The sequence below is a fragment of the Corvus hawaiiensis genome, chromosome 18 (genome assembly GCF_020740725.1).
Source record: "Corvus hawaiiensis isolate bCorHaw1 chromosome 18, bCorHaw1.pri.cur, whole genome shotgun sequence".
NCBI lineage: Eukaryota > Metazoa > Chordata > Aves > Passeriformes > Corvidae > Corvus > Corvus hawaiiensis.
This window is the reverse complement of record NC_063230.1, coordinates 15,383,364-15,408,167: the sequence shown is the minus strand read 5'-3', so window position 1 is coordinate 15,408,167 and position 24,804 is coordinate 15,383,364. Positions and strand designations below refer to the sequence as shown.

Genomic DNA, 24,804 nt, shown 5'->3' with positions numbered 1-24,804 from the left:
CAGTTCATGTGCTAGAAGTACAGGCTGTCACAGCTTTATTTTTAAATGGCCTTTCCCTTTATCACCAGAAAAATTTCTTCCTATTGACCTGAACAGCACTAGCAAAGTCAAGTGGAATATATATATATTCTTTCCTACCCACTGAACATGGTCATTGTTAATCTGAGCATGTTAAAACCAAAAGGGACAAGATGTGGAAGGTGTTTAACACTTAACTTGATGGGAGCAAAGGGGAAGGTGTGAAGACCAACTTTGCTGAAGGTAGAATTAGATGTTTAAAATGGAAGTGAAGTGAGTACCTGTCTTGGACGTGTAGTACCTGCCTCAATCTCCCAGAATACAACTGCGGCACAAAGACTCTTGACTGAGAACACCCAGGCAGCCACTGGCCTGGTGGAGTTAACAGCAGCCTGAGAAACACAGCAACATGTTCACATGGGTAAAACTGGGAGATCCAGAGAAAAAAACCAGCAAAAGTAGCTTGCACAGTACTGTCAGGTCACTGGGAAAACTCTTTGTAGCCACTTTGAAAACCATGAGCCAAGACAACAGTCACTCAGGGACTCTTAGCATCTTTTTAATTTAGACTTCAAGGATAAATTCAAGGCCAGGAGAAGGCAATGCAGTTTTAATAAGCAATGACGTATTTCGGTCAGGTTAGCATCAATAAACAGCCATTAGCTATGCAAAGGAGGATTTGCATAAGCAGCATTTGAGGGTCAGGCAGAACTGTCTCAAGTGAAGATGAAGGGAGGACAGCCCTGCATGCAGAAATTCTCAGCCTGGTGCTGATGCCAAGGTGCTTGAGCCAAACAAATGCACCTGAAGCCCCTGCTCTGAAGTGTGCTGGAAATTATCCTACAATGTCCTACATCCTGGAAAAAGTTCTATAAACTTTAGTAGCTCTCCCTTTCCAAGGAGAGGGGGAAGAAAAGCCCCTCTTTCAGGGGAGTTGGAAGAGTTGGAGCATGCAGCAAATAGAGGCAGGAGTGTTTTGAGTAGCTGAGACAAGAAAGAACAAGCACACTGTTCTTTCCATCCTGAGCATTTTATAGGAATGAAATGTATCTGTATAATGCACCCATGGCTGGACAGCACTTATATCAGTCTGTGGTAGCTGACAGAGGGGAGAAGGAGGAGTAGGAACCTACAGAACAGAAGGGATTGAAGCTGTCTGCAGGACCCAGAAGGCAGGCAAGTCCTCCCCAAAATCAACCACCACCAATCTCCTCCTATTGGTGTTTATGTGAAAAATTCAAAAGCAGGGGCTAAAGTTGTGGAATGATTTCTAACACAGCAAATCCCAATTTTAACAGTGAATTTCATCTACAGGGAAGAAAAAACCAGAAACAAGTAAGTGTCAAATCACACCAGTCCATCAGTCAAAATTGCCTTTGCTGGTACAAATCTGTCTCTCTCATTCACACAACACTAGAGGTTTAGAGCAGAGCAGAAAATCTCTTGCAGAGGTTTTTTTTTCTAGTGTTTCAACTATACCACAAAATGTGGGTCTAATTAATCCTTGACACTGGTGATACTACACTTGAGATGAGCCTGCATGTTAAGCCTGAGGAGGTGGGAAAGCAAAGAACAAAAATATCCATATGCTTCAATTTTATTCCAATTCAGCCAGGCCCAGCAAACACAGTTGCTTATTAGAGATAAGTCTTCATTTAAAAGTTAATTAAAATGATACTGAAAAATGTAGGGGCTGAAGATGGTAAAGGTGAACTTTAATGAAGGTTTAATCACTAGAATGACAGCGAAGTTCTTTGTCCGCATGGCCTCTGCAGCAGCAGGGACATCTCTGCATCTCTGGGTACCACAGCCAAGACATTGGGAAGAGAGTCGAACATGACAGGAACATCGAGTTTTGGAAGTCCTCAGCAGACAGGTCTTTGTACAAAACTACCCACAAAGCAGAATGGAACCAGCTGTGTTTCACACATGATCATTGCTCTGTTGCTAATGGTATTTTTAACACAGAAAGCCAAAGCATTTCTGACAGCCATGAGCTGAGGTCCATTTGGCCTGTAATGGCAGTTTGGTGCATCAGTGCCTGCACGACATCTTTAAAAACGTGTGTTATTGGCCTACAACAAATTTCCATTAAGTAAAAAAATTTAATATTTTAATGAAAATATTCAGTATTTCATTAATAAGAAAAAGGTTTTATTTTTCCTAGGCCCATCACTGTAGCAGTCCCTGTGGCTTTGTGATTCCTGCAATAAGCAACACTTCCTAACCGGAAACAACAGAAGCAATGCCCAGCACATCTGAAAATGTAATTTGTCTTCAAGGCATTGCTAATCACATCAACAAAGGCCTGAGTCACAATGGATAAGACCCATTCCATTAAGATATAGCTTTAATTAATTGAATTAGTATGAACTTGGAGTTCAAATTAACATGAAAATAACAGGTCTGACAATATATTTTTAAAGTATTTTTTTAAAACAAAAAAAATTGTATCTATCTGCACCCAAGTCAAATAACACAGTGCATTTTCTGCTCTCCAAGATGCCCCTTGAGCTTTCCTCCTGAGATAGACCCATCCCACTCCTGCCCCCACGGACAGGCACTCAGGGCTCAGAGCAGCCCCATCAGCTCTGTTTTGCTAACAGGACTCTCTGTCCCCAGTTCAGCTGGCTCAGCCCTAACCCCTGCCCATGAGCAGATGGGCTCAGGCCTGTGCAGAGCTTGGGAGTCCTTATGGGATGAGTGTGGAATGCCACAGGACTGCTGCCACTTCCCAGGCCCACAGCCAACTCCCTGTTTGACAGTAAGTCTGACCCTGACCCTGCCTCCTGCTCCCAGAGAGGGTCCCTTTCCCTTTGGGCATCGCTCTTCCAGATGGAGACTGGGAGGTGTTTTAGTGCATTTTCCATCTTCCACCCCAAAACAGAGCACACTCGTGTTTCTTTCACAGCCCATTTCTTCAAGGATTTCAGCTTATCCATCACAGGTTATGCAGAGAGCTGCAGCCAGCCAGGCCCCCGTGCCTCCACAGTCCTCCGCCTGTGGATGCTGCCCAGCCCCACAGCTCCAGCCAACTCCCAGACACAGCTCCAGCACCCAGCTAAGTCTGGGAGACACCTACTTACCTGCTCTGCTAGCTAAGCTGCCTTTGACAGTCACTACCCCTAACCAGGTATCCCTAATGATTTTAATAACATGATTACATGACGGCAAGAAAAACCAATAACCCAAACCTTGAAGTAAGCTGTTTTTGTCACGATCTTGAGACTCCTGCTTGGAGCAGATGCCTTATTAGCCATTTAATTCTCAGCCTCATGGCAAGGCACTGAAATGAGAGGAAATATAAAATCAACAAGGCAGCTGCAAACTAGCTTCGTGTTCTCCCTCAAATTTAATAGAGATTCATGAGGCTTTACACTAATGTGCTGAGAGAAAAGGATTACAGGGTTCTTACACCCTGCTTGGGTCTAAGGGAGGTGAATATCAGCAATCAGCAGGCAGATGATAAATGTCTGGCAGAAGTTATTCCAAGACGTAACTGTGTTAATATCAAACGAGGCACTTCAGCTCATGTGGTGTGTCCAGTCCAGGCCAAGCTGTCTCAAAACCATGAACCCAGAGGTAAAGGAGCAGATCCGTAATAGAGGACAGTGGTATCTGCTCTCCCCAGAATGTGCAGGATCCAGGTTGGTTCTCGCCCCACCACGCGGCTTTCAGCCCTTGGGCACTGGTGTCCCTATGCTCTGAAGCCACTGTGCTGGCAGGCTGTGCCCATCCCACTGCCTCCCTGCCCCCTGCACAGCAGCACAGGGCTCAGGGCAGCATCCCCAGGGGCTTGATCAGACCCATGTTTCTTCCCCTTCCCCAGCACCCAGCTGATGGCTCCAGGTGTGCTCAAAAACCACTGATACGACTGATTTCACTGTGCCAGTACCACTCACTCACAGTCACCGCTCGGTTCCCTTAACTCCCATCTCTTGGGTATTTCATGCGAGACAAAAAGCAGCTGAGCATTAATCTTGTGGCTGCTGGACTGCGATACCAAGCCCTCCATCCTCCATGTGTCCTCCTCCTCTTTTCCCCCTCTCCCCAAATGTGTTTTCCCGTGAGGGTCCCAGGCTCCCATCCCGGCCCTGACAGCAGCATTGCTGCTTGTGGGGAGCAGGAGAACCTCAGGGTGTGCTCGGCTCATTAACAGGGTCTGGCTGCTGAACTGCAGGTCTGAGTCAGTGAGCAGTCAGCCCTGGCAGTGACACTCACAGCAGCAGATGAGAGTGTCCCCTCATGCTACAAAACACACCCTCTCTGGGAGGTGAAGCCTCTGGAACAGGCTCCCCAGGTAAGTGGTCAAGGCACCAAGCCTGAGTTCAAGAAGCACTCGGACAACACTCTCAGGCACATGGTGGGATTTTTGGGCCATCCTGTGTAAGGCCAGGAGTAGAACTTAATGATCCTGATGGGTCCCTTCTAACTCAGATGTTCTCTGATTCTCTGTGCTTTCCAGCATATAAGGAAATTGACAACCATTTTACTTCAAAATGCAGTGCACTCTGATGACAATGAATCTAGCTTAAGAAAGACTTGCCACCTTGCATTCTATCTGTAGTCTCAGTAAGTCATAAAACTTGCTGCTATATATTTTCTTTACCAGGCAGGGAACCTTGGCTGCCATTCAGGAATGTGACTGGGATATACTGGTAGCATCCGGCCCTAAACCAACCTGGACTGTACTCACTGGTACAAAAACAGCCCTGAAAGGGCTTGACTGAGACCAGACTATACTGTAGCAGTTACAGGACAGCCACTAAGAGAGAATTCTGACCCTAAAACCTTAAGGTTTTTCAGGCAGCAGGCAGGAGACAGGAGTGATTTTTCCTCTGGTTTATCGGTGTGGAAGCTGTTTGACAAAAGATGACATCAGTCGCATAAACTTTGGGCTGAGCCAAGAGAGGAGCCTGAGGAATGACACCAATTTACTGCCGTACCTGCGACTCTCCAGCTGCAGTGTGAACAGGTCGGGGCCACTGGCCACGCTGCAGGTGGGGACACTTGTTAAACGTGGGGACATCTGTTACACAAGCACACATCCAGAGCTGCTGTAAATAAAGCAGGGCATATACAGGAGTTAATCCAGCACTGTTTTGCTAATCATGTCAAAGATACTGACCTGTTTATGCTCTGCACATCTCTTATTGAAAATAACGGAGCAGATTTCACCTCAGTGGTGTCTCTCCATGAAGCCAGCCTCTGTGCCCTCAGTGAATGATAGTAGCTGCCGTGCCACTGACATTCCCATGCAGTAAAGCATGTTGGAACCTGCTCCCTCCTGTTTGTTCTCAACATGGATCATCGCTCCTTCCAGTGCTGCGAGAGCCAGACCAAAAGAAAAGCCAGTGGTTTCCCAGCAGAGGTGTTTCATAAATTTACCACTCTGCTGTGAGGAGATGAAGGCACAAACAGGCATGGGAGGCTCTCAAAGGTTCCAGGGCTTCCTGTTGCTGGTGCGGAACAGATCCCCAGCAGGAAAAGGCCACCCCAATTAGCAATAGGGAAGCACAGAACATTGGGTTCAGTGCCAGCCGGGCTGAGGGCACAACAAAAGCTTCTCTTCACTTACTTCTCTGATTTATCAGAGAAAGAAGGGCAGCATTGTTGCTTTTGTACATCTGAGGTACTGTCAGCCTTAAGCCAACAAGATATAATGCAAGAATTATTTTGAGCAATTCAAGGTTAGTTTTTGTTGCTTTTTTAACTTTCCAGCAGCAATCCATTTTCACTTTGCACATGGACACATTCAATAGCGCAGGCACCGAGTGCTCTTAGGCAAAGCACAGGCAAGAATTCACATAAAGCAAAAAAAAAAAAAAAAAAAAATCTGGGTTTTTGTCCAGTCTTCTAATTAACTTTGTTGGCAAGCTCTAAAAAAGAATTCATAAAAATCTTGAGGCACTTTTTACAAGCAAGATGGAAAGTGGTTTATTTTTTTTTTCCATCTTGCAGGAAATTTCCTTTTCTTTCTCTGAAGCAAAAGAAAACACACCAATAAAGAATGAATTTCCAAAAACTTTTTTTGACTCAAAGGCAACCTGAAATTATACAGCCTAATTCACTTCACGCACTCCTGGCTCAGCCGTGCAAGTGCGTAATTCCCAAAGGCAAATGCTGCATTTCTGAAGGACAATCCATTAGGCACCACCACAGTTCCCCTCCCTGCCTTCACACACTGGGCTAGACTGCACATCCACTCAGTGTCCTTGTCCCCTTGCCACACCAAGTCCCTTAGCTGAGCTGGCACAAGCAGCAGAGTTGCCTATGAGCATCACCATCCCTTTGAAGTCTCTCCAACACACCCAAAATCTCGTAATACAAAAAGAAACCCAACTGTTCCTGCTGCAAAATACCTGCAGAAAAAGAGCTGGGAACTTTGCTCCCTCCCTGCCCTCCATCAGTGTCTCTCTCTGGGCCTCAACACAAGTGCTGTGATGGATGTTTGTGGGGAGCCCAGCAGGGACTGCAGCCACACCACCACCAGCTTCCACTCTCCAAGAATTTCGGCCTCATGAAAACCTGCCAGCAATTTCAGTGAACCCCTGGAGTTCTGGAGGGGATTTTATTACTGAGAAAGGGTCAGATGTCATTTCCTTCACAAGAAAAAGGAAGCGTCATAAAAAGGCACTTGAACTGCTCAGGTTGCCTCCAGCAGCCAGAAATGTGCCAGGTGTGCCAGGTCATGGCAAGCACCCAAGAGAGGCACTGGTTTTGTCTTTGGCTTTGCTCAGACAGAAGCATTTGGAGAATGCTTAAACCACTGGATCAGGCTCCTGTCCTGGCACACTGCTCTCAGTTCATCAGTGAATTTAGCAGCAGCTATAGAAATATTTGTACAGGGTAGTCAAGGGAGTGGGTGGATTTCTCCACTGAGTCACCCATCTGTTATCTCTCCCGGAAAAATTGTGTGTATTGCTTCAATTCTAGAGAGACACATTGAAAGAAGATGTGAGGGTCACCAGATCTGCTGTTAATATCACACACGTGTGGAGATGAAGGTGGCAGCTGTTTGTCACTCACTGAAAGCTGTCAGGAATGTGACAGAACAACGGGGTCCTGAGCACATCAGATTCTGAACGCTGGCACATACTGATAGCTTTTTGTCAAGGAGGAGAGGGAAAAACAAAGCTTTGTTTTGGACCTGATAAATGGATGTCCCTGGAGTGTTCCAGTAAGATCTGCAAGAATAAAATAAGCCCAGAATCCTGGACGTACATGAATTATGCATTAAAGAGCTTTGTCAGAAAACAGTTAACTTTCAGAAGAGTAAGAACAGGCAGGCAGTAAGCTTTTGAAGGTTGTACCAATGGTATAAAGTGCCATGGGGATAGTCATAACTGCCCATATCTTCCTGTTTATACATATCCACACTTGCATCCATGAAAATTTATACAGGCTTTTCCCTAGCAATGCTTTTTCCTCCTTGGGCTTCTCAAGTTTCCCTATTCCTGATCCCACTGTCCCTGTAACTTTTCCTCAACCCTGCACCCCTGTCTGTGTTCCCTGTTACAAATTCTTCCCTCCTTTTGATCTCTTTCCCAGTCTGCTCTGGGCTGTCTCGGCAAGTGTAAGGTTTTCCCTTCAAGAAGGTTGTAGAACTGGTCCCTTCTTAGTGCTACTTAACCAACAAAATTCAAACTGAGTAGCCAAGAACAGAGCTGGGACTCTCAAATTCATTTCTCAAAAGGTGTCTCAAGCACAGCATCACCTCCTTCTACCACCACTTAGGGTCAGTACCTCTCTGTATCAGCTTTCCAGATGTTAACTGGCTTCTCATGACTCAAGAGTCTACAAAAACAGAGCACTGTTGCTCATGCTGACTTTCCCGGTGGCCCTGCAGCTTGGGGGACAAGCAGAGATATTGTGCCAATGTTCATAATAATGGCTAAACACTGAGCCATATTCCAACAAGCTTCACCACCAGCACTAACCAGTTTCCTACCAAGGAGATTGAGATTCCATCACACCATCTATATGTGGCTGTGCCTCTCCAGAGAAAGCCCTGGAAAAAGCTGTTGTGTTCCTCAGTGAGTAGCTCAGAATAAAAAGAAAACCGTATGTTTAAAGCCCAGCATGCTGATTATCAAATTCATTGCTGGTTTGAGAGAACACAAGTAGAACAGAATTAATGAATTGTGCCAGCTGCAAAACTTATGGCAGTAAAAAAACAGCAGTCCAGGATGCTGGGAATGATCTTCACCTCTTTTGAGGGAGATGTTTCTACAATGAATATATTTAGGTGACAAAAAAAGCTCTTGTGCAAAGATGAGCTTGCTTTTTCTTCCATCTTTCTTTGAAATAATTATTTCAAACACAACAGCTCTTCAGAAGATCAATAGGTAGGATTACAGAAATATCCCAGCACAGACCAATTGCTGCTGAAGAAAGAATGACTATTAAGGTTCAGCTTTCACTTTTTTTTTTTTTTTTATTAAATAGACACTATTTACAGCCAGAAAACTCCATGTTTCAAGATCTGAGATGTCATTTTTAGCTATGCATTCATCTTTTTGGTTCTCATCAACCACCATCATCTGTTAAGACAATAGTTACCTTCCCTACCTATCTCCGAGATGTCCTGAATGAACCCATCAGTCAAGGAAGCCTTCAACACTCATGGTGCTGGGAAGAAAAGGCACACACAGATCAGAAGGAACCGGGCAGGAAAAGTTTCCTCATCCATCATCACTGAGCTTGTTTTGTTAAAAAAAGTATAAACTTATTTCCTTATCTATGTGAAGGTATTTAAGATGCAGAGCCAAAGAAAACTGCTATGCCAGATTATGTGCATTTACTGTTCAGATTTCAACAGCCAAGAATTAAATCTATTTAAAATTAACTCCAAAGGCAATTTCAGTGGTAGGATACAGCTGAAAATTGGGTAAGCTAAACTCTAGAAAAGGGGAAAAATACAGTTTAAACGTTAGAGAAGTCTTACACAGAATGTCTGGCACTGGGAAACCTCAGTCCACATCTGCACTACAGGAAGTGCTTTTCTTATCAAACACTGTATATACAGAATGTTGTGATCACACAACAGGGGTGCAGACACCTCAGTGTAGGACTATCGGCATTCCAGTGCAGTCTACAGATTTTAACCTCATTGCACAGTAAAACAAATATATGGCCTCAGAGTTGAGAGTAGCAATCTGCAACCATACATTACACCCCAGCATAACACTCTACTATCTCTCTTGGTCTCAGTTCAAGCTTTTCTTTCTTGTCACCTCTGAGCTATGCTCAAAGGTCTCAGAAACAACACACTGCCCTTAAGCCCTTGGTTCTGCACCACTGAACAAAGCAAAGAAGTGAAATTACCTTGATTTTTCTCACACAGAACCAAAGTGATCCATACATCCATACATACAGATGGAGACACAGTTGGAGAGCTGAGATCTGAACATGTTCCCACCCAGAGCCAGCCCAGTGCTCTGGCTATGCCATAGTTCTGCATTACTTCCAGAGTACCAGAATCTTCACCTTCATTTTTCCCTCTTTCAGTTGCCCTGCTTGGCATGTTAATATTCCATTGTAGCCATTAACGCTTCAGCCTCCTGGTCAGGAAACATACAATCTGAGAGGATAGTGACAGATGACAAGCACATTTCATGAAGAGCTGCTAATTATCAAAGCTTTTTGATAATCTTCATCCAAATAAACTAACAGGTAGAAAGCTCAGTGCAGTTAGCAGAAGCGCCCAAGGCCTGATACTGTGCACTTGGACAGAGTTTAATTAGTGAAACAGCAACATTTCTGTACAAATCCTGACAATTAAAGCCAGCAGCTAATAACATTTACAATGCTAGGCTAAACTGTGCCCAGATAAAAATTACAATGAATATAAATTAAAACTTAAGCTATAACACAGATTTCTAAAGGCACTTACAAATCTCTCTGACCAGCAGCATTTGGGGACAGCAGAGCTGTGTGCTGACAGGGTTCAGGTTACATTTTGGTTGTGGGAAGATTGCTTTGTTGTATTTCTTTTTGCTTTAACTCAAAAGCTGAAATACTTCTAAATTTTGTAGCAGCCAACACAGGAGAAACAGCACACCAATAAACAACCCTTCTTTGTGCCTTTACTTGTAATTTCTGCACTCCTGTTGTTGCCTGTGGCCTCATAAGAATCCTTCCAGCCAGGAGCAGCACACCCACAAGGACACACTGACTTCATGCCCAGGTAATTGTCCTCCTTCATCCATGTAGGCTGAAGGACACAGACAGCTGAACTCCTCTCCCTCCAAGCCAAGGCAGTGACTGCCTGCAGGATGGGGGAAAAGCACTCACAGGACTCTCCAGTCCTCCACAGCAGCAACTCCCTTGAGCCTGCAGGTGGGAACCTGTATCACCCTCCAATAAAGCTTCTGTTATGAAGATAGGTCAATAAAGATAACAACAGATTCTGAAATTTGGAGCTCCTCTTTCTCACCAAGTTTTGTTACTAAAACTCCAAGAAATATAATTTAAAATATTAAATAGAAAAGGCAAATCCCTCCACTTTTTCTGCAGCAGCAGAGAACTTTTGCCTTCCCTTTGGTGAGGGTAAGCATTTCTGCAGAACATCTTTCAGTGCTGCTCCAAGGCAATGAGATGATTATTTTCTCTGATAGCATCAGCCCCTCTCCCTGTTTCCCACTCCATGCAGCATGTCATGAGCTTCACATGTAAAAATTAAAAAGAACATTTTACAGCAAGAAATTAGCCTGTTACGGTTTCTGTTGATAGCGAGAATAGAAAGGACAGACTAGCACCATGCTACAAATTAGCTGCTTTAATATATTCATTTTCTTCCTTTTGAGTTCTCACAGGCACTTCTAGACACTGCAGAGGCTCATCCTTCAGACAGTTCAATTAAAAAGAAAGATTCAGTGATTCAGTGTTTCAATACAGCACTGTTTACAGCATTTTTCCTTGTTATTTCAGGACATCAATGGTTGGTAGAATAAAACCCAATCAATTTGATTTGCTGATCATGGGGCTCACTTTCTCTCCCTTTGCAGGCTGGAGAGGAAAGTTTTTGTATCAGAGTGTTTCATTTTCTTCATAAAACCAGGGTTCCAGGTAGCTGTGGTTACAGTCACACTTGAACCAGGCCTATGCACTTTAAGATTTAACCCATAGCTGTCCCTCCTCTCTTAAAATAATTAGTCTCCTGAATCTTTCAGTTGTCAGCACTGCTTTCTGAAAGCAGTCCTGAAGTTATTTGTCCCATGAGTCAGTAAGAGCTCAGTGCCAGTGTGAAGAGCAGATGTGCCAGAGCAGTGCAGCAAACAGAGGCAAGATCTTGTACAATTTATCTCTACAGTAGGACAGCACCACATCTCCTCCCCAGCCCTGGGCAGGGCAGTGAATGGCCTCATCCCCAACGGGCATTTCTTAACCTTTATTTTCATACTGCTTTGACTGGTAAATAAGGAACACTTCCCTCTTTTCCTGCTACTGTCTGAAGCCATGCCTAACAAACCCACATATGGAAGTCAAATCACAGCTGCCTTCCAGCAAACAGCCACCTCTACACAACATCATCTGACACATCGAGTGATCATCCAGAATGCTTTCCACAGAGTTCAGCTACATGCTGAACACTGAAATACCCCTCTAAGAAGGTGGAGAAAAGGAAGTGTGATTCACGTGTCATTATTACTTATTGGCAGATCATTCACAGTTCTGGTCTCTGTGGTATGGACAGAAGGATTTGGAAAGCTTTTTTGAAAGAGTCCATTCTGCAAAGCTCAGGCATTTTCAAGGAGGTTCTGCACAACCTCCCCATGGCTAATTTCTTTTGAGGCAATAGACAGTGTATGGAAAGATTTGTATAACAGAGTGAACAAGATTTTGGCTGAACTCAAACTATGTGATATAGGTAGAAAAGTAACTATGTCAGAACAAGTAATGGGAAGCTGTTTCTTAAGGTAACAGGTCATTTATAGAAGACTGTTGAGAAGCTGCTTTTGTGCTGCTGATAATGCCCGAATGAAATCAGAGACTCTTCAGTGACTTTACGGAAATTGCAGATAGAGCCTACTTTGCTGAAGCTTTTATTAAGGTGTAAAACTCGTTACTAGCAAAGGGCTAAAAGCTGTAAAACTTTGGTCTTTAAAGTTCTAGTGTTCAGATGATGAAGGACCTTGAAGAACTGCATTCGGAATGAGCTGTCAGGTTCAGAGTTAGAGCTGAGCTTTGAGGTACTCATCCTTAGAAACAAAGAAATTCAGGATAGGGTACTACTTTAAATGGAACAAGCTGGACCAGTCATAAATGAGTCAGCAGCCAAGCAGAATGCACATATCACAAGGAAAAAAAGTACTTAGAGGCTTCTGGGGACTTGCTGCTTTCATCCAGCAGAGATCCACTCAAACAGAACAACAAATTAGAGATGTATGGAGATAACTTGGCCACCAGTGTGTTAAAGGACCAAGAATGTATTTCCCTGAGCATCAAATCAACTGGTGGCTGCCCAAACCTGTTGCTTTTTCCAGACTTGGCAAGATGTTCTTGAGACTCTCCAGCAAGGTGAAATGGGAAGGGACAACTTCAAAGCATGAAAAACAGCAGCCAAATGCATTAGCTTGAGGCACAGCTACAGAGCACTGGCAAACAGGACCTGCGCGGACAGGTCACTTACTGAAGGAAATTTTCCACAACATAAATCTTATTTATGGATAAATAATAATATTTACTTCATGCATATTCTTAAAGAATAAAGGCAAAGAACATTCTTTCTTTATAAAATAGTTCATATTGTGTTTGCTTGTGGCTTGAATAAGACCACCACATTAGTGCTCTTCTGCACTGTCACAAGGCAATATTGAGGTTAGCAAGATACAAAGCCTGAATTTCAGGGACATTTCAGCACACTGAATGGCAGATAAGAGAGCGAGTTGAAACTGTGCAGCTGGGGAATCTAAGTATTGCCCTACCTCCTGGTGAGCAGCCAGTCCAGAAAGCAGAGCTCTCTCACCCACGCACACCCTTAGTAGCTGTTTCTATTCCTGTCTCTCTGTGAGATGTCACCACTTACCCACAGCAAGAGTAAACTGCTTCTTGCTTCAAATAGACACAGACAATTAAACCAACTCCCTGCTTACTAAATGGCATTCAACTGATTTGCCCTTGACAAAAAAGGACCTACCTAACTCAGATGTTACAGAAAGCATATTCCTAGCTTTCCTAAATGAGAACCTCTGCCTTGGCCTGGGAGGATTGTCAGAAAGAGGAAGCAAGTGTAATCACTCTGAAGGCCAGTAGTTCCCTCATTTCTGTAGAGCAAGTCTGATTGCATACTGCCTGTTATCCACAGCTCCATGTAAAGTAGTCATTATCCTGGGAGGAAAACACAGAATTGCTTCTGCCTCTGAAGATACAAGACTTCATTTGTTGGAAAAGTTGCACTGGGCTTAAAATCCAGCAAATTTTCACTGTGACAGTCAGCTTTTCAGCACTCCTTATTGTGCCCAAGCTCAAAAAACTATCATGGTGTCATCAAAACCATTAGGTTGTCAGACATCAGTGAATGACTTTTTGCCAGTGAAGAAACACTGGACAACCTCCATCAGATTTGCCAGCATAGCTCACTCATTTTTACAGTATTCTCTTAAATTCAACACATAGTATCACTCCTTGTCCACTTTGTCTCCTTATCTACAATGCTTTAAAACAGAAATAGCTTTAGGAAAGGATGAAAGATGTGTTTAATTTTTTCCAAGTGTGGTACCATTAAGGTCATTAGCCAATATTGGTTCCAACAGATTATGAACAGTGGGAATTTAATGTGCTCCTTCTGCAGAATTAATAGATACATGTCTCAGTGTTTCTGTGGGCAGTGACAGCTTGAGGCTGTCAATTTATACCATTTCCTGATTAAAAAACATCAGGCAAGCTTACACCCATTTCAAAAGTACAAATAGAAGATGCAACTGAAGACAAATTGTTATGTGATGTACAAAGGTTTAAAGCATAAGAAGTTTTTGGCAATAAGAAGTGTGGATTCAGGGAGTGTTTTAATTGGATCATGAAGATGCCAGTGTTCAGCTAAGAGATTTCCCAGATTAAACTGGGTATCATTTTTAAATATAACTTTTATGAAGGTGAATGAGTTCAATAAAAGCTACTTAACTTTAATGGTTTTGTCCAGACAATTTCTACTGTGGTAAGACACAGGGCATTCAGCTTCGGACTTAACATACCCCTGGCAAAGCTAGTCCAAAGACATGGGGACAGCTTCACCTAGGATATGCAAGTGGAGGCAAACAGACCCTCTGTGGACAATGACAACAGCCAGTGAATTAGACTCGAGCAACAAGGGTCACAGAGCGTGAGATCTCTGGAGGAGGGAGCTGGGAGCTCAGCACAGCAACTCAGGTGGCAGGGCAGGGACCTCTCCAGCCTGAGCACAGCCCTGTGAACCCGGGAACTGCACCTGGGATCAGTGGGTGAAGGTCTCACAGAGTCTGGTCAAGACTATTAAAGTCTATTCCCGCATCTAGGGCCCTGGCAGAGAGAACACAGATGAGCTGGAAATACCTCCCCACTGATAAACAGCAGCACAACTCTCAGGGCCAGTGTGAATCCAAACAAAGAAGGGAGCCACACAAGATCATCTATTGCTTCCAATGGCAATTCCAAGAAAACTATTAACTAACAAACTCACAGGCTTTCACAACTCATGATTAAACTGAGTAAACTGCTGGCTTCTTATTATGCAAATACATTAAGTGTTCTGTTCTGGGAATATAAAACAATACATTGGGGCATTTAAGGAACGTTTATTCCTCTGTCTGTCATTATTACACCATTACACTTAAACCGTGCACATTTTACCCAAAGAATCCAAGGAAATAAGCGATTTACAGCTAGAACTACATCTCTGGAGTAGCTGTCTTTTCACTCTGTGTTGAGTATCCACCGTGAGAAGGTTTCCAGGCGAGGTCAAGGTGATAAAACCCTCTAACTTCTCTTGAAGTAAAGACATCTTACTGAAAAAGGACTGCAATGATGCCATTGTAACACAGACTTCACCCAGCCCACCATTTTTTTAAAGCAACACCTTATGATTTTGATAAAAATCTTTTAATCATTGCACTTGGTGATTTATAATCTTCATTGTGCATAAGCTAGAAAACTCAAAGACCTGCAGACAGTGTACTTTTGATTGCCTCAACAGCTTAAGGCTGAAATATCACCTCTTGCTTACTTGACTCAAGGTGGAAAAATGCTCATCTTTTCATCAGTCTTTACAAAATGAATTTTTCCTATCCATTTTATCTTAGAAAATGAATTAGAGTTTCAGGAAGGAGGAGCTAAGGTTACAGACTTTGTTTCCTTCCTTGTTATACCAAACCCTCTGACCTATTTCTTGATCAGTTAAGGGTAGGTTTTTTTCAAGCTTTAGCATTTTTGGAGGAGTAAAGCTGTTATAAAAAGCCAGAGCAGTAATTTAACTGAAAGTGCCACAATCACCCCAGGTGCCATATCCTAATAAATAATGTTGCAGATACATATCTTTGATTGCATTTTAATGAGAAACCCCAAATCCTCCTACTTCTTAATACAGGAAATATAAGCATATCTGGAACTTCTCCCTGGAAAAATATCTCCTTAGAATTTATTGTACAGGAAACAGGAAAAGAAAAATCTGAGATCCCCAGATAACACTAGTTTCCCTGCAGTGAGGCATCATATCTACCACTCTCTGCTGTCTGGGGAGATCAGCAGCTGCCCTCCTCCAGCCATGCATACTGGGATTGCTCTTACCCAAGCAGACAGCTGTATCTGTAACACTGTCAAGTATCAACAAGAAGTCATCTTACTTCCTATGCAGAGATCACCAGTTTAACACTCAGTGTAAAGAGAAAAATGAGTTTGTCAGCAGGCAACCATTGCATGTGGAGCCATTTTGTCCTTATCAGAGAAAAGTCCTAGCAAGTCTCCCGAGGAAAGCGTGGCAGCAAGCCAGAGACAGCAGATTATGACCATCACTTTTTAAATGGTCTGGCAGAGCTTTTTATAATGTTTGTCATGCTGCATGTTCAGGATTAATTGTTGCCAAGAGATTATCATCTTCATCCAAATAAAAGATATTGAATTAATACCATGGAAGTTTCAAGTACCCTGAAAGGTAAAAGTGGATTTGTTATAAATGCTCACAACTTGCTTTAAGATTTCACAAAATGCAGTAGGGTAAATATACCTCCTGTGTAATCCAGAGCAGGGAAAATTAAGGCAAAAAGCAAAGACATGCTTAGCATCAAGATTTACCAGGAATCCTTATATGGTTCAAACAGAGTAACAATAGCAATACCACTCCAGCTGCCACCAGAAAGACCAAAAACTCATCAGCATGCAGGCAGATTTTAGTTTCCAACCAAACGCTCCAATAAAGCCTTTCCTTTTACATGCAATACTTCACTGAACTACACTTCTGTGCTGAAAGGATCTGTCTAAAAGCAAAACAAGATATTCAGAACATATTTGTATTTAAATCACAAATGGAAAAATAAACAAACACTGAACTTTCAAGATCTGCATTTATCAAAATTTCAAATAAATTTTCATGTTATAGCCAAGTTATTTTCATCTTGTAAATTAACAATGTTAAATTAGTGCAATGCTGTATTTCATGCTTTCAGATCGTAATGGCAGAAGGAAAACTAGCAAAGAAGATGCTTTAGCAGTTTACTAACCTCAATCCACAGGTCTTTTACTTCTTTGCTTAATATAGTTAGTTGCTGGCTAGGGGTGGGAGAAGAGGAATAGATGAAAAATGCAATTTAATTAAGTAGAAATTTAATTAAACACAATTTCCTAATAAAATGTCTTCTCAAAAGATAATAGTCATTGCCTTAAATCCAAGAAAACATTAATTCTAAATGTCATCATTTGATGGCCCACTGAAAAATGAAGAATATCCTTTTGATGTTTCTAATGCATGAAGTTTACAAGTGAGAATGTGTTATGTTCCAAAATATTCGGTGTCAAACAAAACGTTGTGATACAAAGAATTAAAAGTGACGATAGAAATTATGATCAATACCAAGAGACCATAGGTACAACTTGATGGCTGTCAGCTGCTTGACAGAGCTAAACTGCTGAAAACCAAACCATTAACAAGTGGAAGCCAAGTCTCTTCACCTACGGAAAAACAAAAGGTATATCCTAAGATGACCAAATGATATTAACTGTTCTACTACTAACAGGCTACCCACCAGACTGAAGAGCCAGGTAGGAGGCTGTTGAACACGTCTAATTAATTCAAATTAGAGCATTTTTAATAAAAATTGTTCTGAGTTCACTTCTTGAACTATTAAGATTGTACCTGGGTGAGGAGATTAAGCAAAGCTGAGGAAGTGGAAGCCTGTACTGAGAAACCTGTTCTGAAGGAAACTGCTAACAGGGATTGGAAGACAGATGTATACAAGCACCTAACCCTCTCCTATTTTACTGCCATTTAACAGGGAAAGGTGAAGAACCTAAAGCTACACCTAACCTTTGCTGTAGCAACGCCTTTGTGCCATTAGTTTTGCATAAAGCTATTGTCCATCCCTGAGAATGTCTGTAACATCTACAAATACTCACATCTGCAAATGACTTAGTGATTCAAGTAAGTTTCCAGTATTTTTGGTATCTCAGTTGAATGCAAATCTCCAGAGAAAAAACCTGATACCTCTTGGGCAGCTCCTACTGTCTGTCAGTGGCATTTTTTTTGTTTTGAGAGGCCACTCTGCATCAATACAAAAAATAAAGCGCTGTTACATAAACTGACAATTTTTTTTTTTAGGTTTTTTTTTTTGTTTTGTTTTAAACTTCAAAACTATGATCCTTCTAAGAGAAGGAGAAAGGACAGGCTAGCACATTACAGACAAAAAGGCCCTTCCAAAGTGCTTTGGAAATCCGGTGTCAACCTTCCAAGTCCTAGTTTGTTACACTGATGCAGAGGAAATAATTCAAAGTACCTACAGCTAAAGACTTGCCCGAATTACTGTATTTTGCTGAATTTAAAGCAAAGCAATCTCACGATATGCAGTTTTCACAAAACTGAGAAATTTGGAAAAGCTAAAATAGTTGCTGACAACTCAAGAGCTGCCGCCGTGCCTTCCTCATGGCTACTCCGAGCCTGCTTTCCTCCAGCTGAAGTGCTCCTGATTTTTTAACTCCCTGTTGCAGCAACCTTGCGTATTTCTCACTAGAAAAAAAAGATTCTGGCAATACAGCCAGGTGATCCAGGGCCCTTTTAGGCCCACTGGTGCATGGAATCATGGCAAGGAATTGAGTACATACAGTTTTGTGGATGGGAGGAGGTGGGCTGTGAGGAGCCATCTGATCCAAAACCAGACCTGTGGTCCCAGACGCTTAGGACTTGTGATACAAATCCACACCTGGAAAACAGAGATTTGAAAATTACCCAATTTGAAGTTTTTAAGACACTTTCCTAATACTGGTCCCACATTCTCCTGATATACCAGACACCTGAAATTGCACTCCCTGTATCGTAAGCTTCATGCTGTATTTACAAGTAGTTACAACACAGCCTGTGCCTGTGATGAGAGACCAAAAAAAGAGGCATTGATTTCCAAATGTGAAATTATTCTGGTAAAGCAGTTCAAGCCCTTTTAATATGCTAAAAATGTCCATTCTGGTTGGAAAGAGAAAGAAATAGCATAATAAAAACACTACTACTTTTTAGAGAATGCAACTCCCCATGAGAGAGTGCTAAATGCAAACAAGCCTTGGTAAACAATAAAGACTCTATAAAAATGCAGTTTAATCTAAATTTTCCTCCATCTCACTACATACCACAAAAGAGAATATGGAAAAGAAAAAAAGAGAAGACTGCAAGACTTGCTTACAGGGAGAGAAAATATTTTAAGAAGTCATTAAAGCAATAACCTTCCCAAAGAGAGTAAATCTGCAAAGCAGCAGCCAAACAAGCTGCCCAGCCTATTTTATCAAAGAGATGGATTTTTTTCCTACTGTTTGACAAACAACTGGCATCCAAGCTGCCAATTATTTAACCATGGTGAGACTTTTAACTCCATTTATGGGGGAAAAATACAGCTGCTGTAAATTCCAAGGCTGCACAACAATCTAAAACAAATGTCTTTAAATCTACTTTATGTCCTTTTTTATCTGTCTCTACCAGTACTGTTTCACCAACTGGTGCAGAGGAAATGGTGCCTCTCTGGTACTGGTTGCAAGTTATTTTTGTCCTACTCAAAACACTGCAAATAACTTTGAAATAATTAGGTAAATGGTGGATAACATCATTCTACATGACCATTTAGATGGCTCTGTTTCATCACAGCTTATGTGCACAATGAAATTTCTCCACATCAGACCCAGCATTTTATATTGTTTGCATGAGTGTAACTTCTGATAGTTATTAACCAAAAATTACTGTTTCCAATGGCTTAAATACTGTGCTTGCATTCCAAGGGGGCAAGGGGCATGCCAGGGACCATCCTGACCATCATGTTACTTAAATTTTATATTGTATCAATACTGTTTCTCCTCCCCTTGCTTTGAACAAGAAGACTTCCCATCAGGGTTGTTAATGTGTGTCATTCTATGGAGATAATTTACCAACTGGTCTATGAGGAAGTGAGAACTTTAATTTCTCTAATCCGTTTCCAACATGCACCTCCTCTTCATAAAACCAGAGAAAATCAGGACCATGAGTCACTAAACCCACAATCTTTCTAACTATAGATCACAGATTTTTCAAGGATCAGGAAAAGCTATGATCCCATTCTTTACTGAATTAGATAATTGCCAATAAGGGCACCTTTTGAATATAACCAACTATTACAAATCCCCCTCATTGTTAAAGCCGGCTTTGGTAAAAATCCACACATTTTTTATACTCATTTTAAGAGCATTTAAATTAAAACATTAAATTGTCTCAGTGTAGAACAAAGATCGCACAATAAACAAATATGCAATTTTACTGAGGCCACAAACTTTCTGAAAAAATTTGATAGGTCTATGTCAGTGAAACATAAATTAGTAAATATCTTTTTCCACTGTATGAAAGATGTTAAATCAGAAAAATGCTGGATTTCTGTACAGGATGCCTGATCAGTGTCCAAAAATATCCTCTTTTCTGTACCTAAGTAGAGAGAACAAGGTACATTAAGACAATGGGGCTACTGACCATTGGTTATTGACTTCCAAGGGTCAACTCCTCGCATGGAGGGTCCGAGATCTTTCTAACTCATGGATAGAAAATTACACCCCTTGTTCAAAAACTGTCTACTACTGACATCCAAGTAAACAAGCAATCTTCTGAGATCATCCTGTGCATGACGGAAGAGAAATAAAATGTCTCAGCTTAAGGCAGTCAGTAGGCAAGACAATTGTCAAATTAAAATGCAAAAAATAACAAACAAAAAAAATTAATTTGTAACAAAACCCAACTGCAAACAATGAAGGACTCCACAAAACCTCTAGCTAATGAAAGATGTTTCCTTCTTTATTATTGTGTAATACTTTTCACAGAAACATAGTATTTACAAATATACACATACAGACTTGCTGATCATAAAATGTTACTGAAGAATTAGTCAAAAAAATCAATTTACAAAACCCAAAATCTTTCCAAAGATATTCTGGCTGAAAAAATTTAATGAAATTTCAAGGAGATGCTTCTGTACAGAAAGATAGGTTTTAGCTTCTTGAGTTCTGGTAAATTAGGCGAGTTGTGAACCAAGAGAGCCAAGCTCAGCTGTACATTTGAGATGAGGCAGTTTTTTTCCAATTGTTCTTTTCACACCATTTCTTGATGGCCAGTTCCAAGAGGTCTCAGGAGGCACTGGTTTGGATGTTTTTGGAAGCTGCAAGCATTGCTCTCACTTTGGCCATAAGATCCTGTAGAAAATAAAAGGAAAATTATCAGACATGTCTGAGCGTTGAATAGAGCTAAAACACATGACTGCAAAAACCTGCATGAAAGGGTTAGCGTGTGCTCCATTCACACTGGATTCTTCGATTCATGACCATCAAATGTTTAGTTCCTAGGCTAAATGAGCCAAATAATTTGGAGAAAGTTCCTATGGCAGCAACTGAAGTCTGGTTTTACCACAATGCAACAAAGTGCTCTGCATAAATATTTCAAGCAGTTTCTATACAACAAAGCACAGAAATCACATCAATTGAAATGGAAAAAAACTATGACTATATCTTCAAAGAAACCCTGTAATGAACATACAATTACTAACCACCGGAGGTTGAAAAGGGAAAAAGAAACGGGAAAAAGAAACGGGAAAAAGAAACGGGAAAAAGAAACGGGAAAAAGAAACGGGAAAAAGAAAAGAATGTAACAATTGCTTTAAAACAGAAAGGGTTTTTTGCTTGCTTTGTAAATCTGAACCAAAAATTTACACAGCAGAGGCATTTTCTCCTATGACAGAGTGACTGTGAAACCAAACAGACCCTCGGTCTTGTCTGAGCATGCAGTTGGAACAGTATTACAAAAAGAAATGAAATTTCATGTAAACAGCATTGAATAACTGGGTTGCAAAAAATGATGACAAAATAAAAAGTGCATATCAGTAATGAATCAGAGTTACTTAAACATCTGTTCACAAATGCAATACAAATAAATTCCTTAGTTCTTTTAAAGCATTTTGCATCTGAAGTTCTCAAAACACGTTAGAGAGGAATTTAGCATCATTATTCCTTCTGCTTTACAGATTGAAGGATCTGAATGAGAAAAGATACTGACTTGGTTAGGGTCAGCCAGTACAATGGCAGCACAACAATCTAATAATTAGGTAAATTCCATTTTTTGGAGCCCTTAAAAGAAAAAGAGATGCTAAACTAATCTGTGTTGGGAAATACCTTGCAGATGCAGGTAAGTTTCATTCCTATTTTTTACCATTTGCAAATAGCAACCAAGAAAGGTATTTTGACACAGTAATCATTCCTTCTCTTACAGCAGCACTTCAAGCAAGCAGTCTAATATTAAACCAGGAAATGCTATGCCATAAGCAACATTTAACCCAAAAATGCACAAACCAATAACCTGTGAAGGGTTTATGTTTTTAAAGACTGGGATGTTCACTCTCCTTTGAAGACTACACTGTAGTTTGTATCTCATTTCTCATACCAGGAATTCCCATGCATTTGTTTGGCAGCCTAAGAAGTGCTGTGGCATTAACACTCCTTTTTCTTTCTCTGCTGCCTATACTTGCTATTTTTCCTGAATAATCTTGTTTAGGGTTTCTCATAAGAAATGGATGAAATACTGTACATAAGGTACTAGACCACTAGTATTAATTCTCAACTACCACTACTTCCATAGCAGATTCAAATCTAAATCTAAACTAAATCTTTGAATAATATTTATTTCTTGAAAGAATAACCCATCCACTGAAAAAACATCAGAATATAAAAAGCAACTCTGATTTTCTACTGTAAGCTTTTCAAAGCACAATTAAGACAGTTTTTCCTTTAAAGATGGCATATTCAATTGAAAAAAGTTAAATATTTCTTTTTTTCCATGAAACTTGTTAAGAGCTCAACATGGTACGATGGGATGTTGGTAGGGGCGTATTGCAGCATAATGTGGACTTTAACATCTTTACAGTGGATACAGTGCTGCCTAACGAATTTAGCTTGGTCTTTAGAGGCTTGATTAAAATTGAAAGGACAGCACCTAGAGAAGCAAAATTGTTTTTCCCATAAGTAAACAAACTAAAAAAGACAAAAAACATGTCTCTACATCACATGCGAAGTTCAGAATTGCCCAAGGTGGTAAGAGAAGAAAACAGTATGCTGGACATAGTTAATAAGGCAACATACTCTTAATTTGCCTATTTGTACCTGAGTGATTTTACTCTGCACTGACGACACAATTGCTGAAGAGATTTGGCCATCTTTTTCCTGAGAAACTCCCCTAAAAAATAAAATTAGAAATTTACAGTGAAAGTTTTGAAAATGCATTTCACTCACCATCTTGATTTGGGTTTTATTGTACACGTCTCTCATATGTTAGTTAACAGTTCTCTCAGTCAACTAGAGGAGGTAAGACAGGGTCAGAAAAATCACTTGTACAACTGCTCAGACAAATCTGAACAGCACCCTGAGAATTTTTAACAGAATTGTTCTATATTCTGTAGAATTAATTTAATAATGAATCTTGACACACATTACAATTCAAACCACTCTAATAAAGTCCTATTTCAAAGAGTTATCCCATTTCATGAAAGCTTCCAAACTCCAGCTTAGAAATAGGTTGCAGAATTTTCTGCACCAGTTTTCCTGTAAGAGTAGGTTGAGATGTTTACTCCAGAAAGCAACAGAGACCCAACACCTTCATCAGACTGATGCAGGTAGTGCTGTATTCCCAGTGACTTGTACTTTTGATAAGCACACATTGCACACAACACAGAGCTCCTCACCCCACAAATCTGGTCACAGATACCCTCAGAGTCAACAGACAGCAGCACTGCAGTATGACAGTAACAGAGCGCGGTACCTGGAGCGTTCCTGGCTGGATTCCCTGCTCTCCACAGGAGAGACGCTAGTTGAATGTACAGAATTTTTGTGTGTGGATGGTTTGCCTGGTGACATGGATGGTGAGGGAGACCTAGCTCTGGATTTAGTACGTGATCTAGACCGCCTCTTCTTCTTCTTTTCATGGGGACTTCTGTGAGAAGAAAGTATTTTATTGAAGAATATTTAAAACAATATTACACTAGCTAAGCTGAAGTTACTTTTCACACTTCTGAAAGCTTATGTACCCTCTTCCACAGGATGTTTCTCTTGCATTCAGCAAGCATTAGTCTTACCCAATACTGCACTTTTATGGTTGTACAAAACACTTTCTCAAAAGCTCTTTTTAATATATTACATTAGGCAACCACTGGCTCCTGATAATAGATGCCTCATAGGCAATATTAAGCTCAAGGAGAATTCAGTTAGTAATATATTAAAGATGGAACTATCAAAACTTTTTACCTGGTTGTGAATGTATGTCTGTATGATTTACATACTAGTATTGATATTACTATAATTAGAATAACTAGAGTGATGCCTCAATTAGTTAGGCAATACCTCACTGTAGGCATCTCTCTCTAGTATGCACTGCTAGAAGTCTATTCAGAAGAATGCTGTTGAAGCTTCTAGAACATCTTAAAACACTAGAACTTTAAGCCACCTTTCAAATATCACATTATTCATTCCTTTGATTTTTCATGGGAATTTCCTACTTTAAAAGGTGCTATGCTAGAACACATTGAATTCCCATATAAATAGCGTACAGCTGTGATGCTTAGAATTTACCCCACAGTTTTAGATATAGAATTTAACATTCAAACCTTAAAATTGCAAAAACCTCCTTACACTTTACTTGCACAAATAATGATTAAGTGGCAGACAAAAAACCCCACAGCCTCCAATATTTTCATGACTACACAAAACCATCAGTGACAAAGTCAGTTGTTCCTTGGCTAGCTATGTAATTTAATTGCTTGGTTTCTTAAAACATCATCATGTAACCAAGCTGCGAACAGATTTCATATTTAAATCTTGAAAATCTTGGCAAACATTTGTCATGCAAGAAAAGTATTCTACAGTAAACTTTTTCAGTGTTTTTCATCTCAGATTACGATGAACAAACAGAACAGCTGAATGATGAAGAATCTTTTCCATAATTGAGCATGGAAACTGGACCATCACATTTTTACTTGAAAATTTAACATATCAGGGCTGCAACAGTTTTTGATTTAATTCTGCAATCAGTGCTGCAAAATATCCTTTTCTGTGTTTACCTACAATACT

General features: G+C 40.9%; 1 protein-coding gene across 4 annotated transcripts in view; it reads right to left on the bottom strand.

The window, feature by feature from the left end:
- Positions 1 to 20,469: 20,469 nt before the first annotated feature.
- The window catches only part of LOC125335117 (splicing factor SWAP), a 38,600-nt gene continuing 34,265 nt past the window's right edge, over positions 20,470 to 24,804 (bottom strand). For all 4 annotated transcript variants that reach the window (XM_048322435.1, XM_048322432.1, XM_048322433.1 and 1 more), the window contains 3 exons: positions 23,501 to 23,671; positions 22,846 to 22,918; positions 20,470 to 20,889 (listed from right to left, as the gene is read on the bottom strand). In XM_048322435.1, coding sequence (XP_048178392.1) covers positions 20,824 to 20,889; positions 22,846 to 22,918; positions 23,501 to 23,671 — 310 coding nt within the window. In that variant the 3' untranslated portion in view covers positions 20,470 to 20,823. The remainder of the gene's footprint in view (positions 20,890 to 22,845; positions 22,919 to 23,500; positions 23,672 to 24,804) is intronic.